This window comes from Lissotriton vulgaris, chromosome 2_1 (assembly GCF_964263255.1).
Source record: "Lissotriton vulgaris chromosome 2_1, aLisVul1.2, whole genome shotgun sequence".
NCBI classification, from domain to species: domain Eukaryota; kingdom Metazoa; phylum Chordata; class Amphibia; order Caudata; family Salamandridae; genus Lissotriton; species Lissotriton vulgaris.
The window spans coordinates 1,489,838,286-1,489,855,884 of NC_141687.1; the positions used below are offsets into that span (position 1 = coordinate 1,489,838,286).

The following is a 17,599-nucleotide window of genomic DNA, read 5'->3' on the forward strand; positions in this document are numbered from 1 at the left end:
TTTACAGTTGCACATGGAACAAGACATGCAGCATATTTACCTGTAAAGTTGTCTTCCTCTAGGAGACTCTTCTGTGCTCAAGAAATAACTGTTCCAAAACAAATTTGCTAGACATTAAAATGTAAATATACAGAATAAAGCAATTTGTGTTACATTGTTCGTTTTACTCGAGCTACAAAACATGACAATCACATGTTGTCCAGGACAGTTACAAGAAAGCATCTAAGCACATGTTCTCATATTCCGTCATTATAAGCAACACATTTTCAAAATCACTTCAATTGATGTTTTATGTTAGCATGTTTCAAAAGCCATTTCTTGTGTTAACGCAGACACTTGAATGTGTAATTATATTTGCGTTATTTTTGATTTGTGCTTCATTTTGTGAATGGAAACATTGGTTTTTCATATTGTTGATTAATACACCAGTTACATAATTGTTATAGCACAGCTAGCATCTTGTAATATACATTTGAGTGGCATATAAAAGTGGCAACAAAGTAGGGATGTGGGATGATATTAGACCATCGAAGTTCTATTAATAAAATAAGGTATATTTTTACAACTTTTCAACCCTAAATCCATCATGCAAAATATCTACAAGCATTTGACCCACAACACAATGCTGTTGAGATAGGATTAAATTCTCTGTATAATTTTTCTCATACTTATCCATAACTCAAGTAATGTAATGCAACCTTTCTAATAAATACAATATGACACGTGGAAATATCATATCATCCTTCGAGTCCTGTGCTGCCTCTTTCGGGTAACATTGTATGTGTTCCAGCCACATTACCCATCCTTACTTTCAGACAGTTTGGTATTCCCATTGTAGGGAAATGCATTATTGTTTGCGCCGCCTTACATAGGGCTGGTGACTGTCTCGGTGATCTCATAATCATCTGGCAAACATGCCACCAAACCAAGTATTTTCACTGATGGAGCCAGGTGAGGCTTCACTAGTGGAAAGCCTACTAATCCCACTACTTCTTGATGGGATGGTTGAAACACAAGTTTGGTGGTATGGGCATTTTTTCACAGATGCCCTGCATCCGCCATGGTCAAGATTACACCCCCTTATGGTAAATATGTAGGCATCAGAAAAATCAGAAATGTTACAGTTTTCTAGATCACTAACACTGCTAAAAGGCAAAGTACTAGTGTTGGAGTGGACAGAATTTTATGTGCTACTACTTGCTTTTAATGGAAATGGAGCTCAAAATGACATACACCGTCGTGAATGCGCTCCTTGTGCGCACTTGGTTCAGGCAAGAACCGTGATTCCTATTAACAGAAATTTGTCTCCAATTATCAAATAATTAATTCTCTCCAGTGCAGCACTAGAGAATGTATTTCAAAGAAAAAAATAGCAATTTAAACCGTTACTCTCTGTTTCTCTGCAAGAAGTTCGTGCAACATTTGAGGGTGAACTGAATGATTTCACTTGGGTGCATACACTTACAGACTGTTCCTACAAAATGGTGATCCATGCATTGGAAAAACTCTCTTCATCTGTTATCAGTTTATGTAATCACAATTAAGCCCAATGTATATGAGATAAATAGCTGTATTATTAGCTAGTGTCATGGTTGGTATATGCATGTCAATTTGCAGTGTACAATTAAAATAAAATCCCTAGAGCACAGTCCAATTCCTCAATTCAACCAACTTATTCATTATACTAGGAAACAAGGGTGGTAACATTTATATTTGAGTTACCATTTAATAACATATATCTGTTTCTTTCCATTCCCGCAACTACTTAGTTTTGCTCCTCAGTGACTGACAGTCATATTAACTCTGACGGCAAAAAACATCACCCCACTATCTTAGGTGGACATTGAAGTACATTATCTTCTCTCTGTAGCTTGTAGTTAGCTTTTAGGTGCTCCTTTGGAAGTATGGCAAGTTCATACAAGCGCGCTATGCATCACCATTTTCAATATCCCCCATTTTTTGTGTAAAACCTAGCATGGCAATGAAGTAATTTATAGTGAGTTGTTCTTCAACTCAGTCAAACCATTAATGGGCAACAAAGTCTTCCAACAGCATGCCTGGGTAGCTAGGTTCTCTGCTCTGATACATGGACAGATTCATTACAAAAATATATATTTATTTATTTATTTTTGCAATATTATATAGAGCAAACTCGGCCCGAAGGCATTGGAGCTCTTTATTTGAGCAGCAGGCTACATTACACAAGGTAAGATTCATGTTTTCAGGTCCAAGGAGAAGTGATATGGATGTTGAGCCGATGACGGGATTCAAGTTTGGTTCACAAGTTCCAAAGTCGGTAGCTCTGACCTCTCCTCCCTTTCATTTGAAAATCAATTACTCTCAATCTCCTTCATTTTCATTATGCTCTTACTGCTTTCAAGTCCTCTCATTTCTACCTCATCTAAAGCATCAGAAGGCATACCAAAGAACAATGATCTATTTTCATAAATGGTAACCAGAGTAGAAGCCACAAGACAAATGATGCTGCTTAATTTATGGATAATATAAAAATACATTTTATTCATTTTTTTTTTAAATTCAAGCAAACATATATCTTTCAGTATTTCATAATTTATCTGAAATAAAAACTACTCTCTACAAAACCAAATTGTAGGAAGTGAACTACTAAACATATTTCTGGGACCTTATTTCCTGATATTGCAGTTGAAGGAGAGGCAGCATAGTATTTCTTCAGGGATATGTAAAGCAGAATCTCATTTTGTGCCTCCTACCCATGAGCTACTCTGCCTATTTTTACAACAATTAATTTCTATAGTTGGCAAACCAAGAAGCAGTTTTCTGCAATGCAGTGCAGAAACAAAACTTGCTGGTCTGCGTTGCGTGAGAGGGAGAGAGCAAAATAGTCCCATATCTACTAAATGATGCATTCTTTCTCTCTCCCTGGGCTCCCACATTTTTGGGTGCTTTGTGCTAATGCACACACCCTCTCAATGTAGTGCAAGAGTGTTTGTGTGTGTGTGATGTTAAGCATAGGTTTTGTACTGGAAAGTACGGGACATAGTTTACCAGATTTCTCACTTTTATGTGCACTCTACAGTGCAGCACACATGTAGATTTGAGATACTTTATGTATACTTTTCAATGGAAAACAGGATTTGAACTGGAAAAAGAATTCCAAAACAATACTTTGACCCAGCTGGTGTCACTTCTGTGATACAAACTCAATACAAAATGTTAGTGAATCTGCACCTGAGTCTTTAGATCCCTAATTATTTCTTCACAACTTCATATTAGTACTCTCTCATTACAGCAGTAGCAGCTCACACAGGTAAGATCGGTGGAGTGGGGCAGGGTGGGGGTAGTGGAAGTCGACAGACAATGGGATAAGTAATATTAAATAAATAAAACCACTCACCTCTCGTTCGCAGCATCACCAAGTCGACGATGCGGCAAATGCAAGGTAAGTGGTTTAATTAATTAATTAATTTAATATTACTTATCCAGTCGTCTGTCGACTTCAATCAGCCCCCACTACACCCTGCCTCACCACTCTTACCTGTCCGAACCGCTACTGCATTACAGGTGTAGGCGCTGCATCCCTCCTCTCATGAGTTTTGCCGGTTTGAAGTGGAACTTTATCCTGCATTTGTAAAATGCAACAATGAAAAAACAATTGCTCTATAAACTAACCATTCCCTGAATTCTTTGGACAATGGGAGATGCAAGACAAACAATGTTAGGAGTTCTCTGATGCCTGGGCATGTAATTTTCTGCAAGAGTGCATTCACTGATCTTCCTCTGGTTAACTAAGAGCCACTGTCACATTTGAATTAAACACAGAGTCTCACTCACAAGCAACATGTATGTATGTAAAACTTAACTGAGCAAATAGTTTGATTTACATTAACAATTTAAATTATGTAATTCACAAAACACATATTTACAAGGGTAAATGGATTTACTTATGTGTAATGTTATGCAAGAATTGTTTATGTCTGGGTAAATCCTCTCCCATGGCTGATGGGTAGGGAATCCAGTGCATGAATGCTGCAGAAAATTCAGAACACCCACATATGTGTGAGTTTGAAGGCTCTTGCAAACCTTTCCATAACACTTTTCCACCCTAGAAAAATTTACGGATTTACTTTTATCAATATTTGGAGTAAATCAGTTTGCAGGGTGGTAATGGGAAGAAATCATACTCATAATTAGTATGTAGAAAAGTGAGTTTCTCCATGGGAAAAATATATTTCACATGCAAAGAAAATGGAAAAGTTAAAGTTTCACTAATGCCAAAGACTGTTTGCATGTGCAGTCAGTGGCGGCCCACAGTGAGTGTGCTGCGGGCGGTGAGGCGGGGGAGGGGCAGGGTAGGGGCATAGTGGAGTCAGACATACGACGTCCACGAGTAAAGTATGTAAATAAATAAATAAAACTATTTACCTTTTGCTCACTGCATCACCAACTCGGTGATGCAATAAGTGGAAGGTAAATAGTTTTATTTATTTATTTACTTGCTTTACTCGGGGACATGGTATGTCCGACTCCACTACCCCTCCAACCTGCCCCTCCCCCATTCCGCCCCACCACTCCACAGCACTCCGACTGAGAGCCGCCACTGTGTGCAGTGGTACAATATGTAAAATGATGCCTGCATGGCTGTAGTCTCGAGCAGAGAATCAACAATTCACCAAACATGTATGGTACTACGAGTATCACTGGTTTCGTTGAGTACTCCTTGAAACTGTATGGCTTGATTATTAAAACACAACAAATTGTAAATCTACATTCATCAAGCCTTTTGTGTTTATCATGGTCAAGGGACTTATCGCATCTTACACTCCACCCACAAGATATATTATATGCAACAATCTGGTGGAAAAGTTCTACAATTCCCTTGCTCACGTACAACTGAGAGAGAGCAAATCTGAGAAAACGTATAAGTGCACCATATTTACAACCTTGATGCACGAACTCAGCTAAGAGCATATAAAGTAAAATTATATAATCACATATGTATTCTGAATGTTTGTTTAGTTAATATAGAGAATCATATAGAGTGTGAGACTAATGTAGAAATGTGTGTAATTACTAAATTGATTAGAAGTGTTAATTAGAATCCATGTTATGTAGCTGCTATTGAAGTATATGTAATGCTGCAAAACGTAGAAATGTGCAGGCCTCATGGCAGTGTATGAAAATCGACAACGTGTACTTACATTTTGACATGACATGGATTTACCATTATTCAATAATTGATGCCCACATGTTAAAGAATCAGGTTTTATAGAAGTGTTTTATATTCGTGTTTCATAGAAGTGTTTTATATAATCAGAGTGTATTAACAAGAATTGTTTTAGTTTTAGAAATAAGGGTTCATGAAGTACAGGCCGCTTGCTAGATAATTTAGTAGGCCTGGAAAGATAAATCGGCTTCTTTGATCTGCACGTGTTAGTTAGAATCGAGCCTTGTTAGAGCATAAATTGTCATTCCTTTGTAAAGTTTATGGCCGGAGATAGATAACCAGAGAGTGGAATTTGGGGCCCTATTCATGGGTGTCTGTTTGCAGGTGCGAGGGGGTTCCAATCAAGAGACTGATGAATAGAGCTCTGTCTAGGAAGCCAGGCACAGGCCTGGAGGAGTGTATTGGAATGTTTTGGGGGGTACCGGCGAGCTGGAGAAAGAGCCTGGGAAGCAAGGTCAACGCTAACGAGAGGCCCAGAGGAGAGCCATCATGGAAGAAACCAGAACTGAAACCACGTGAGGGGCGTCTCAGAGGGGCGTTCCAAATTTCGATTGTGATTTTGTATTAGGGACAGTACCCTGGGGTGGAGAGAGCAGTTGGCCTGAGGACACCCTAAGAGAGCGGATGGGTAGGCAGAGAGGGCATGACTGCTTTGCATAGACTAAGAGAAGTGCGTGAACTTCTTTGGAAGTCACCACGGCTGACACCTTTTTAGGTTAAGACTCTGCTGAGTAGGGATGTCACCTAGTCCAGTGTAGGGACAGTCTAACCTGATTTTTTCTTCATTCTGTAAATGTCTCGCAAGCTTCAGCTTGTGTCTATATTGGCAAATCTATTAATCCTTGAATTAGCATTGGTGGTATTTTTCTGTCGTTTAAGATCATTCAAAGAATTCATGTTCTTGTTGATGCCAGTGTACCTTTTGAACCTGATATTGAGATGTTTATACCTTCAGCTAACTTTGGCTTTACAATAAAACTTTAAAACTGATCCGTGGTAAGTGGTTCTTCAGAGTCGTGCCAATTATTGGTTGGGTTGACCTAGTGGTAGATTACCTATTTACTCAATGACAGGCAACAAAGATTCAGTCGACCTGATCGGGATTTGGATCTAGAGTGATCAGATAAGAGATCAAAAATCCCGCCTTCCCAGTTGGTAGCAGAGGATGGTTGCCTTCTTGAGGAAGGTGATCTAGACTAGGTTAAGATTACCCTGAGGCCCCTAGAGATCGAGAGATGACCAGCAGAAGAATCACCTGCCGAAGAAGGTGCTGACGGTGCGAGAGAGAAAAGCAGCAGAGACGGTCGAGAGCGAGTATAAAGGGTAATGCGGTGTCAGATTGCGGTGTTTTGTGTTGTACCTGTGTTGTAATGTCAAGCGGAGTTGAATGCCTGTAGTGTGATTGTGAGACGGTTGTGAGCGCGCGCAACCTGGTGAAAATCTTAAGTTCAGAGAAGAGCTTAAGTGGTTCGGGTGTATCGGACATCCAGAGTAATTGTCAACCGTGTGAAGGGGGTCATGAGGTACCATTGATCGCCCGCAGGACCGTGATAGGGGGAATGTAAGAGTGAGTGTATGAGTAACGGACGCTGGACGGACGTTTACTGTGTGTAAGTAGTCAAAGTCAAAATAACTTTATTCGGTTGTTCGAATTGACAACCATAAAAGTATTTGCACTACAGATAATAACATGACATACACACAATCTTAAAAAAAAAAAAAATCATAATCGATTACAGATAAAAAAGATCACAGAGTTAAAAATACTGCACTATATCAAGATATTGGAGGCCCTTTAAAAATAGTATTCTTTTGACAATAGATTTAGATATTACAATCAGAGATAATTATCCTTCCATACTGTTTCTGAATTTGATCGCCATTTTCAAAAAACCACAAACAAATAAAGTGCAATCACAATTTAGCAGCTGTAAAAAATGTTGTGCTGGACGATATTGACGAAAGTTCAATTCTTTCAAACAGGGTTTCAAGCATAACTTCCTTGGTACAGCATAAAAAGGGCAGAAGAACAGAAAGTGTGCCAGGTCTTGCGGAGACTTTTCGTCGCAGCCGCAAGCTGGCAACACTTGACCTCTATGGGAACCCCTAGGTACCGCCAACATAAGATGAAACAAGTTGAACCTGAACCTAGTTAACAAAAAACGGTCATAGCTTGACATTTGCCATGTCAGGTAGGGTTCCGTAAGTAAAGTGCTTTTAATTAGTATGTGATTGCGTACACTTTCTTTTTTTAATTCACATGATTCCCTTTCCTGTTCTCTTAAATCAATAAAAGCATTTTTAATTAAAATAAGATCCAATTTAATAATGGATTCCGGACATAAAAAGAGTTCAGGACGGCCTAAATCAGAAAAACATTTCAATAAATATTTGAGCCAGGGAATTTCCATCCTGTTATCCCATGTAAGAGCTTCCTTTAGAATAAGCTTGGTCAGCGGAATACTGTCATTTAACCAGCTATTCATCCAGCATAACATGGGATTCAAAGCAATTTTATCACTAACATACGGAACCCCCAGTTCTTCATGCACAGAAAAATTTGCTGTACCCCTTGGAACCCTTAAAATCTGTTTTAAAAAATTGTTTTCAACTATCTGAAGTACGTCCAAGGGAACATATCCCCATATTTCACTGCCGTAACAGGCTGTGGTTACACTTTTGGCCTTGTATAATTGGAGTAGCGCGGTGACTGGACAATTTCCCAGTTTTTTAGAGAAATCCAATATAGCCGCATTTACCCTTGTAACATCTCCCTTTTTTTTCTGTATCACGGGTCCCCATTTAAGTTGACTGTCAAAGAGGACCCCGAGATAGGAAAATGTATGCGTTACAGGTATTTCCACTCCTTCTACATTTAGGCGATTTGGTTTCTTAAATCCTTCACCGATCTTCATTATGTAGGATTTGGTGTTGTTAATACTTAAATCTCTGGTTTTCATAAATGTGTAAAAGGAGTCTAATAATATTTGAAGTCCGTTGGCCGTTCTAGATAAAAGGACTGCGTCGTCCGCGTATAATAAAACAGGCAGACCTTTTCGGCCAATGTAAGGATAGTCTGTGTTGGTGCTTAAGAGGGTCTCTTCCAGATCATTAATATATAGATTGAAGAGGAACGGGGCCAGAATACACCCTTGCCGAACGCCCCGAAACACTCCAAAATCTTTGGTAACTTTTAGATTCTGGGTATATCTAACATTCGCTTTGGTGTCTGAATGTATATCTTCTAACAGGTTTACTAGATTTTTGTCGACGCCCATTTTTTCCATAGCGCACCAAAGTTTCCCACGGTTCACACAATCGAAGGCCGAAGAGAGATCCATAAACGCCATATGGATCGTTCCTCTTCGTGCCTTGGTGTACTTCCCGGCTATGAGGTACAAATTCAGACATTGGGAAATGGTAGAATGTCCAGGCCTAAAGCCATACTGGATTGGCGATATTATATGATTTTCCTCTGCCCAACTAGTCAATCTATTTAGAATTACTCCTCCTATCACTTTTGCCACAGAGTTTATTAAAGATATCGGTCTGTAGCAGGCCGGACTGCTACGGTCTCCCTTCTTGAATATAGGGACTATTGTAGATACCCCCCATGACTTAGGGCATCCACAAAGCACAGCTGCATTAAGTACAGCTGTGAGTACCGGCGCCCATAGTGCTTCCCGTGACTTAAAGAGATCAGGCGGAAGTCCATCGGGGCCCGGTGCCTTATTATTTGACAGGCCTTTAATTCCTTTAACTATTTCCTCATTTGAGAAGCATAGAGATGTATCTCTGCCTATACCAGGATTATGTTCTGTCTGTGAAACATTATTTATAAAAATAGAACTAAAATGGTCTATCCATTCGTCCTCTGAAATGTTCGTGCCCACATTTGGGATGGGAGGACAGTCAAATATAGGTTTGTTAATTATCTCCCAAAACTTCGAGCTATTTTTTAAAGTCTCGGGCTCTAGGAGTGATTCCCAAACACTTTTTTTAACTGCACGCTTACGGGTAGCCAGAGCTTTCTTATATTCAGTCCGCAAGCCCCGGATGATCAATAGATCTCTTGGTTTTGTGTTTAAAGCTTTCTTGAGCTCGCGACTGACCTTTGAACAAACACTGTCAAACCATTTTGGATTGCAGTTAGAATTTGACCTTCCCTTATTAGGAACCATTAAAAGAGACTCCACCTTCTTAGTTATCTCCTTATAGGATGTCAGGATTTGCAAAGGAGCTGATGTAGGGGATGTACAAATCATTAATTCTTGATTACAGACTGCACTAACAGAAGTATAGAATTGATCACTATCCACCATTGCCCATTTTAAGCGACGCTTCCCGTTAATGCAATTTAAACGACCACGGTCCTCACGAGGAATGTGGTATTCAAGTAAACTCATGCCCAGAGTAATACATAAGGGGTTGTGGTCGCTGTAGATACTCATGAAGATCCTAAAGTCCTCAATGATATTTACAAAATCAGCTGAAATGAGGATATGGTCTATATAAGTGCCTGTTGCATGGCCTTTAAAAGTAGGGACTGGGAATACAGTTTGATCTGGTACAGTCGACATTGCAGTAAACAAATTATTTTCATTCATTAATTCGTTTAACCCTGTGCCCCTCCGCGAGTGTTCAAAGTGTATTCCTTCCATGCTGTTACATCCCAATTCACCAACAGGTCCCACGCTAGGGTTCCCACATAAATGTGTGTTGAAATCACCTACTAATATTTTAGAGCATGGCAGAGAACTATCAGTTGCCCCTAGCAAATCACGTAAGATTTCTATATTGCAATCTCCAGCCTGGTTCACAGAATTATAAAAATTAATCAGTGCAAAATGGATTTTACCCCTTCTAAATTCCAAAACCTGGATATTTTTGTTACCAGATTTATGTTCAATCTTCTGACATATAAGCGACAAACTAACGAAGATAGCCAAACCCCCTTTAGCTCTTCCACTTGCAGATGGTATTGCTGGGATTATAAAACTCTGATATCCCTCAATGTACAGGTTTGTCCCTATTACCCAGGTTTCTTGAAAACATAGTATGGGATATTTTTTAACATAATACAGCCAGTCCTTATCTTGCATTTTATCAGAGAGTCCGGCTATATTCCATGATAACAAAAGAAGACCCTCCGCACATTTTTGTCCTCCACATTGTATTCTATTCACGTTTTCTGTAACAGAAGGGTTAATAATAGGGATTACAGTACAACAAGTATTCACATCCGCTATGCCTATATCTTCTGGTAGTCATTCTACACCATCCAGCCCTCCCTCCGCAGAGAAAATATCATACCTGTTTGCGGTGGGGATATTAAAGTAGTAGGGGTCTGTATGATATGGTCGTGGTTGTTGGTCATATCCGTCCCTACTATAACCCCAGTTATTTACTGGTGCATCAAAACCCCAACCGTTTGTTTTCTCTGGCCACATGTGTCTAGTGTAGGTATGATTATAATCAGGCTTAGGGTATGTCATACTCCTTTGTTTCTTACCAAAGAAATCCAGAGTAAGAGGAATGATAGTGCCACTCCTTCGTTGTGGTGGTAAAATATTTGGAAGGATGTTTGGTAAGACTGCAGAGTTTGCAAGATTTATTATAATGCAGTCGCCTTTAAATTTTTTTAGGGTTTGGGCCTATCCAAGTGGCCCTTCTAGCTGATTTAATATCTCTGGCTAGTTGTTGCTTCCCCCAGGGGGCCAACCGCATATTGCCCGTTAACCAATGCAGGGCTTTACTAGTTAGCGCCGTGGGTGTTTCAGTTTGGTCTGGTGTTAAAGGGGGAGCATTAGCTAAAACTAGCACTAGAGGGGCTGCGTCCTCAATAAAATGAAGTGTATCTTCACCTGCTCTTGGAGGGGTTATTCCTCGTGGTTGTGGAAGGTGAATATCCCTTGCCGGCGACTGGGTGGGAACAGTGTTGGGTATCTGATCTGGAAGGTTTACCCTTGAAGAGTCAGGGATTGATCCTGTATCTGGTTGGAGGCCAAGTACCTCTTTTACAGGTGTTGCCAAATTTTTTACTGTGCCGGATATGATGGACACTTCTTCTATTAACTTCTTTTGATCTACCCCCAGCTTTTTTACGTCTGCGGATAACTTATCCAGTTTGGCCACTACTGGTTTAATTAAGGCTCTGAATTTAGTGTCAATTATATCTACCAACCTGGAAATAAGCTCCTCTTCCATATCTAATTTTTCGTCCTCTTCTAATTTCCTCCTACCTTTTTCCCTGCTTCTCAGTGGTGACGCAGCCCTCTTCCTCCCTAAGATGGCTCCACCTCGAGGCAGTTGGATTTTTCTACACTTTCTAATTGCTCGAGCAGCCGGAGTTAAAACGGGAGGGTCGGCTTCTATACTTGTCTGCTCACTGACTTGTACAGTATGATTTTCTTCAGGGTCTACTGTTTGTGAGTCTGACACATTGATTGTAGCTATATCTTGATCCTGAGCTATACTCATGTTTAGTGGACCATTTTCAGGTGCCTCGGGATCTAAAATTAAGCTACCTTCAGCCTGAGATGGAATATCTAACCAAGGTGAATCTAGTGAAGGACTTAGAGGAGATAAATTTGGGGAATGTGTGTAAGTAACCTATCAGTTAAGGCGATCGTCTGAACGTTTTACGGAAGACGTTTCGTCAGTTGAGGTGACAATTACAGTTAGACTGTGGGCGTACAGTCAAGGAAAGTGATCGCTTGGTCGGAAGTAATCATTTTTCGGAGTATGAATGGGACGCATGCATGATCGGGATACGAGCTGAGAAAGGAGGGGAACTGCTGCGAAAGGGAGATGAGTGACGTCAGAGAGAGCCGCGCTGTGATAGGCCGGTTGGTGTAAGACCGCGCTGGGATAGGCCGGTTGTCAAGAGCCGCGCTGTGATAGGTCAGCTAGTAAGAACCGCGCTAGGATTGGTGGATTGTCATCAGGAAGTAAACAAACGTAACGAAGTAGGAAAATTGTGAATTGATCATAAAATGCTTTAGGCGCTTGAGAGCGGCCTTTAAGAGAGACGATAGAGAATCGGTAGACGGGGAAGAGGCCCCGTCGGAGGGTACACCAGCTCATTACATGGCTACGAATGTTGGGTTGCATACTATACTGTGGATCTCTGAGTGGAGTAAAAGGACAGAAGGGAACGAGGAATTGGCGTTCCCGAGATACGGAACGTTTAAGTTAGAAGCATTGAACCAGTTGAAAGCAGTAATGCTCGCGACGAGACCTCTACCCAGACCAACACAGTTTGAAGCCCTTAATGCATGGTTTAGGGCGGCGTACGACCGGAGCTTGAACAGGCGTCAGGAAAGAGTAAAACGATCGGTAAGAGCAGTGCAGGATGCTAAATGGGATGAAGAAGCAAAAAGGTGGAGAATACAGAGAATCGAAGTAGATAAACTGTACCCAGTAATAGAAGTCACAGGAGAAAAGAAACCACTAGTGGAGGACGAGGAGAGTGACACAGAGGACAGCCTGATAAATAGGTTATTACTGGATAGACCACCCCCGTACAATAGAGAGATGGAAGGGGCAGAGCTCCAAAAGGGGGATGGGGCTGGCAAAGGGGAACATAGACCACTCCCTATAACAGATTGGGAACCCAACAAAGGTGAGGAAACACCTCAGCCTAGTCCAGTACAGACAGTGGTCGGAAGGTTTGTGGTACAAAAGGTGCCAGAAACAGAGCGTGCTAAGTCCTACCAACTGCCGGACGCTCTCCAAGTACCTGTCACTATAGGTCCCGTAGTATCGATTTACAACCCAGAGAGAGAACGAGAGGAGGAACAGGTGCGGTTCGACAGGGAGAGAGCAGAAATGGAGAATAGGAACAACACGATTAATTCCCAAAGGCAGTTGTCAGGTCCAAGAGATTGGAGCACTCCGCTAAATCAAGTAGGGGATCCCATAATAGAACAGGAGGGTCAGAGAGGGCTGACGGATCTAAGGGGGCCCGACCGAAATCCTTTAAAGAGTTAAGGGAGTATTTGAAGGAATGGGATGCTGCCGTAGAGATTCAGAATAACAAGATGGGAGTGGAAGCCGAATGGAGAAGCCAAGACAGCAGAGCCTTGTCTCATTGCGGGGCTGGCGAAAGCGGTCCAGAGTGGGACGGGAAGAGTCAGGAAGGTAAAGGAGATACCCGCCATACCAGTGGTGGAAGCAGACGAGTGCAGGAAGATAGGATTACAGGATGTGGAGGGGTGCTTCGCCCCATTCACAGCGAGGGAGATCGAAGAACGCAGGAGTACAGGGATAGCTTTAAGTGCACTCACCATGCACCTGGCGACAGCAGGCCACACTGGAGTCGCGGGAGCATGGAGAGCCGCGAGGTGTCTCACCATGTGTCCAGCAGTCACGGACAGGAACGGGATTGTGGGAACATGGGGAGTTGTGAGGGATCTTATCATGTGTTGAGCGACTCCAGGCAGCAAGGGAACCGGGAAATCATGGGAAACGGTGAAGGGCCCTACCATGTGTCTAAGGAAGTCAAGCAGAATAGACAGTACGAGACGGTGGGAAATAGAGCATTGTTTCACCACACGCCAAGAGAAGACGGAAAGGCATGGGACCTAGAAAGATGGGAACATGGGAAGACTCCCCATAACTCACCTGAGCCTAGGCGTAGGACTCGGAGCTGGGACGGGAGAGAGGTCAATGGACCCTGTAGGAATGATGTATTGAGAGCTGACATAAAAGCTAGGAGACTTGATGTGACCAGCTTAAATTCGGATTTAGATGAAATAATAGATGGAACTTTGCCATTAGAGAGGATTGACATGTACGAGCAAGATGAGGTACTGTTTATAGCAAAGGATATTACACGAAAGGCGAGAGCAGTACATGAGAAGTTATCTGAATTAGCAGACAAGTACATGGTAGACTTGTCGAGAACAAAGGCACTACAGGGGAACCATAGGTTACATTATTCAGATCAGGACCTTGAAGAGAGGAGAACAATAGGATTAAAAACACACATCAGAGAACTGATAACAGGGATAAGGACATGGAGAGATCTGGATAAGTGGGAAGAAAGATGGTCCAAGAAGGGGACCGTCAGGCGGAGCACCATTGGGATGTCCCCAGAGGGAGGGCTACAGAGAATGGAAGCTTTCCCTTTGCGAGAAATCGCGAATGGGAGCTATGTGCACGTACCCTGGAGTAGGGGAGACTTAGCTGCATTTACCAATTCTTTTCCTAAGCTGAGGGAAAATCCAGTGGAGTGGTATAAGCAGGTAGAAAGGTTCGTAAAGATTTCTAAGGTGCTGTGGGTCGACCTGAACACCCTGTTTGACATCGTAGTACCAGGGGACTTGTGGACGGCATGTAAGGTTAGTGTCGAATGGCCCACGTCTGAACCGGAGAGGGATACTCATACAAACGGACCATCTCCAAAAGTTATGGAAAAGTACGAAAGGGTAATGACATGGCTGAAAGAGAAAGTGCCATTGCAGGATATAGATTGGGTCAAAATAGATCGGACCAGGCAGGAACCTAAAGAGACAGTTCATGAATATTACGAAAGATTGCTGAAAGCGTTCAAACAATACAGCGGACCAGATGTAATGGATCCAAAAGACATAGGACAGTTCGTATCGAAATTTGTCTTGGGATTAAGACCTGATATTTGCTTGATGATTCAGCAACATTTGATTTGTTGGCAAAACAAACCTTTAGATGAAATTTTGAGATATGCAAGGTATTGTAGTGATGAGATAGATTCCAAAGCAAAGAAGCTTAAGGAGAAACTGATGTTGGTACAGATGCAGACAGCCGGAAAGGGTGGACAGCAGCAACAGGGAACAGGGACCATGGGTCGGAGACAAAATAACCAGAATAAAAGCAATGAGGAAAATTCTAATTCGAGACCTAGGTTAGACATTGTGACATTGAAAAAGACGACTAGATGTCACCAGTGTAACGAGGTGGGGCATTGGAAACGCGAGTGTCCCTATAATATTGAAATTGGAGAATTAGGACCGGAAGAAGAAGACCAGAGCAGTCTGGTAAAAGGGACAGCGATGCAAAATGGAAAGGTGGTCAAAGGGGGGACCCCAGCTCCTCGAGCCCAGTTCCCTCAACCACCCAGAATAGCGACAGGAGGAAAAACCTATAGACAAATGCCACTTTTCGTAGGAGGAGAGGAATGCTATTACGTTGATCCATTGACTGGACAGCGTGTGAGTAATATGGAGGACTGTACCCTTGGGGCAGTTCTGGAAGTGGACCAAAGGGGACCGTATGTAGAGGCTGAAGTTGCAGGGTGTCCTACAACCTTCCTGGTAGACACAGGAGCCACTCGATCCACTATAAGATCAGCAGTAGTCCCGGATTTGCCCATGTCAGGGGAAACCATTCAAGTGGTAGGAGTCGCAAACAGAAGAATTACCAGTTCTTTGACAGAGCCAGTATCAGTGAAAATAGGGAAATACAGAGATGAACATCAGTTTGTGGTCTGTGACTCCAGCCCTGTGTGTCTGTTGGGAAGAGACTTGTTATGCAAATTAAATTGTACTATATATTGCACACCTCAGGGGGTGGAAGTGCAGACTAACGATGATGATGCCGATTTTAAGGTCACAAACTCATAGGTATGCGTGGAGCTGTATCCTACCTTGACGGTGGAGGAGCTTCCATGGGACTTGAGAGGTGCGGTGTCATCTGAGGTGTGGGATTTCACTGGGGAAGAGATAGGACTGATCAAAGGAGTAGAACCAGTGAAAATCATGGTAAAACCAAATGTCGAATATCCAAGAACGCCACAATACAAACTGACCCCGGAGACGATTGCAGGGATAAAACCAGTGATCGAATCCATGATTAAGCAGGGAATAATGAAAGAAATCGTGGGTAGTCCATGTAACTCCCCGATTATGGGTTTGCAGAAGCCTAGTGGGAAATTCAGAATAGTGCAGGACCTTCGAAAGATTAATAACATAGTTGTTTCATGTTGTCCAGTGGTACCGAATCCATCAGTGATACTGTTTCAGATACCATTCCAAGCCGAGTGGTTCACAGTGATAGACCTTTGCCAGGCCTTCTTTTCGATCCCATTAGATGAGGAGAGCCAATTTCTTTTCGCTTTTAAAATAGAAAATCGCGTATTAACATGGTGTCGTATCCCACAGGGGTATACAGAAAGCCCATCGATTTTTAACCAGCTGCTGAAGAAAAATCTCGAAAGTCTAGTACTGCCACGGAACTCGGTTCTAGTCCAGTACATAGACGACCTACTTGTTGCATCAGAAACTGAGGAAGATTGCAAAATAGACACCATCACCTTACTGAATCACCTAGCTGAGAACGGGCACAAGGTGTCCCCGAGCAAGTTACAGTACTGTCTGACAGAAGTGCAGTACTTGGGTCACCGAATTGAAAAAGGGAAACGGAAGGTGTCACCAGACAGGATAGAGGCGATCATGAAAATGAATCCGCCCACAAAACAGAGAGAAGTCAGGATGTTTTTAGGAATGGTTGGTTATTGCCGACAGTGGATAGCTAACTTTTCACTGAAAGCAAAACCGCTACAAAAACTGACGCACAAGGAGGTGAGTGATCTGGTACCATGGGACAAAGATTGTTTGATGGCATTCTTGCAGTTGAGGGAGGACTTATGTCGTGCCCCTGCTCTAGGAATGCCGGATTACGAAAAGCCATTCTTACTGTACTGCTGTGAAAGAGAAGGTTGTGCCTTGTCAGTTTTGGTCCAAATCCATGGAAATGCCCGTAGACCAGTTGCATATTTCTCGGCTACATTAGACCCAGTAGCCGCAGCGTTGCCCGGATGTCTCAAATCCGTTGCTGCAACGGGTGTCAGCATCGAGAGGTGTGAAAATATCGTTATGGGGCACCAGTTAGTGGTGTATGTACCGCATTCTGTTGAACTGTTAATGACCAGGACCAAGACACAGCATCTGACGAATAGTAGGCTCACGCGCTATGAGCAAGTCATTCTTGCTGCAGAGAACGTGACCCTCAAGAGATGCTCTGTTTTGAATCCTGCTACTTTGATGCCACTTCCAAATGATATAGAAGATGATGAATGTGAAGATCACGATTGCCTTGATGTGACTGAACTATGCACCAAACCAAGACCAGATATCGTGGATGAGCCATTGACTGACCCCGATGAAATTTTCTTTGTGGATGCCTCATGTGTAAGGGACGATGTTGGTCAGTTGAGAGCAGCTTATGCTGTTTGCACCATTACTGGATTGTGGAACCCGCTTGCCTGGAAGGAGTACACTCCACTCAGGTAGCCGAAATCATTGCATTGACACGTGCCTGTTTAGCAGGTAGCAAAATTCGAGTCACCATTTACACCGATAGCCAATATGGTTTCGGAGTAGTTCACGACTACGGGCAATTGTGGTCTCAACG

The 17,599-nt window shown here is 42.3% G+C and overlaps 1 protein-coding gene across 2 annotated transcripts in view; it reads right to left on the reverse strand.

Annotated features, from left to right (window-relative positions):
• Window positions 1–17,599, reverse strand: part of DPP10 (dipeptidyl peptidase like 10) — a 1,575,897-nt gene that overhangs the window by 261,767 nt on the left and 1,296,531 nt on the right. For both annotated transcript variants that reach the window (XM_086957361.1, XM_086957360.1), the window contains exon 15: window positions 41–88. In XM_086957361.1, the coding sequence (XP_086813487.1) occupies window positions 41–88 (48 nt within the window). The remainder of the gene's footprint in view (window positions 1–40; window positions 89–17,599) is intronic.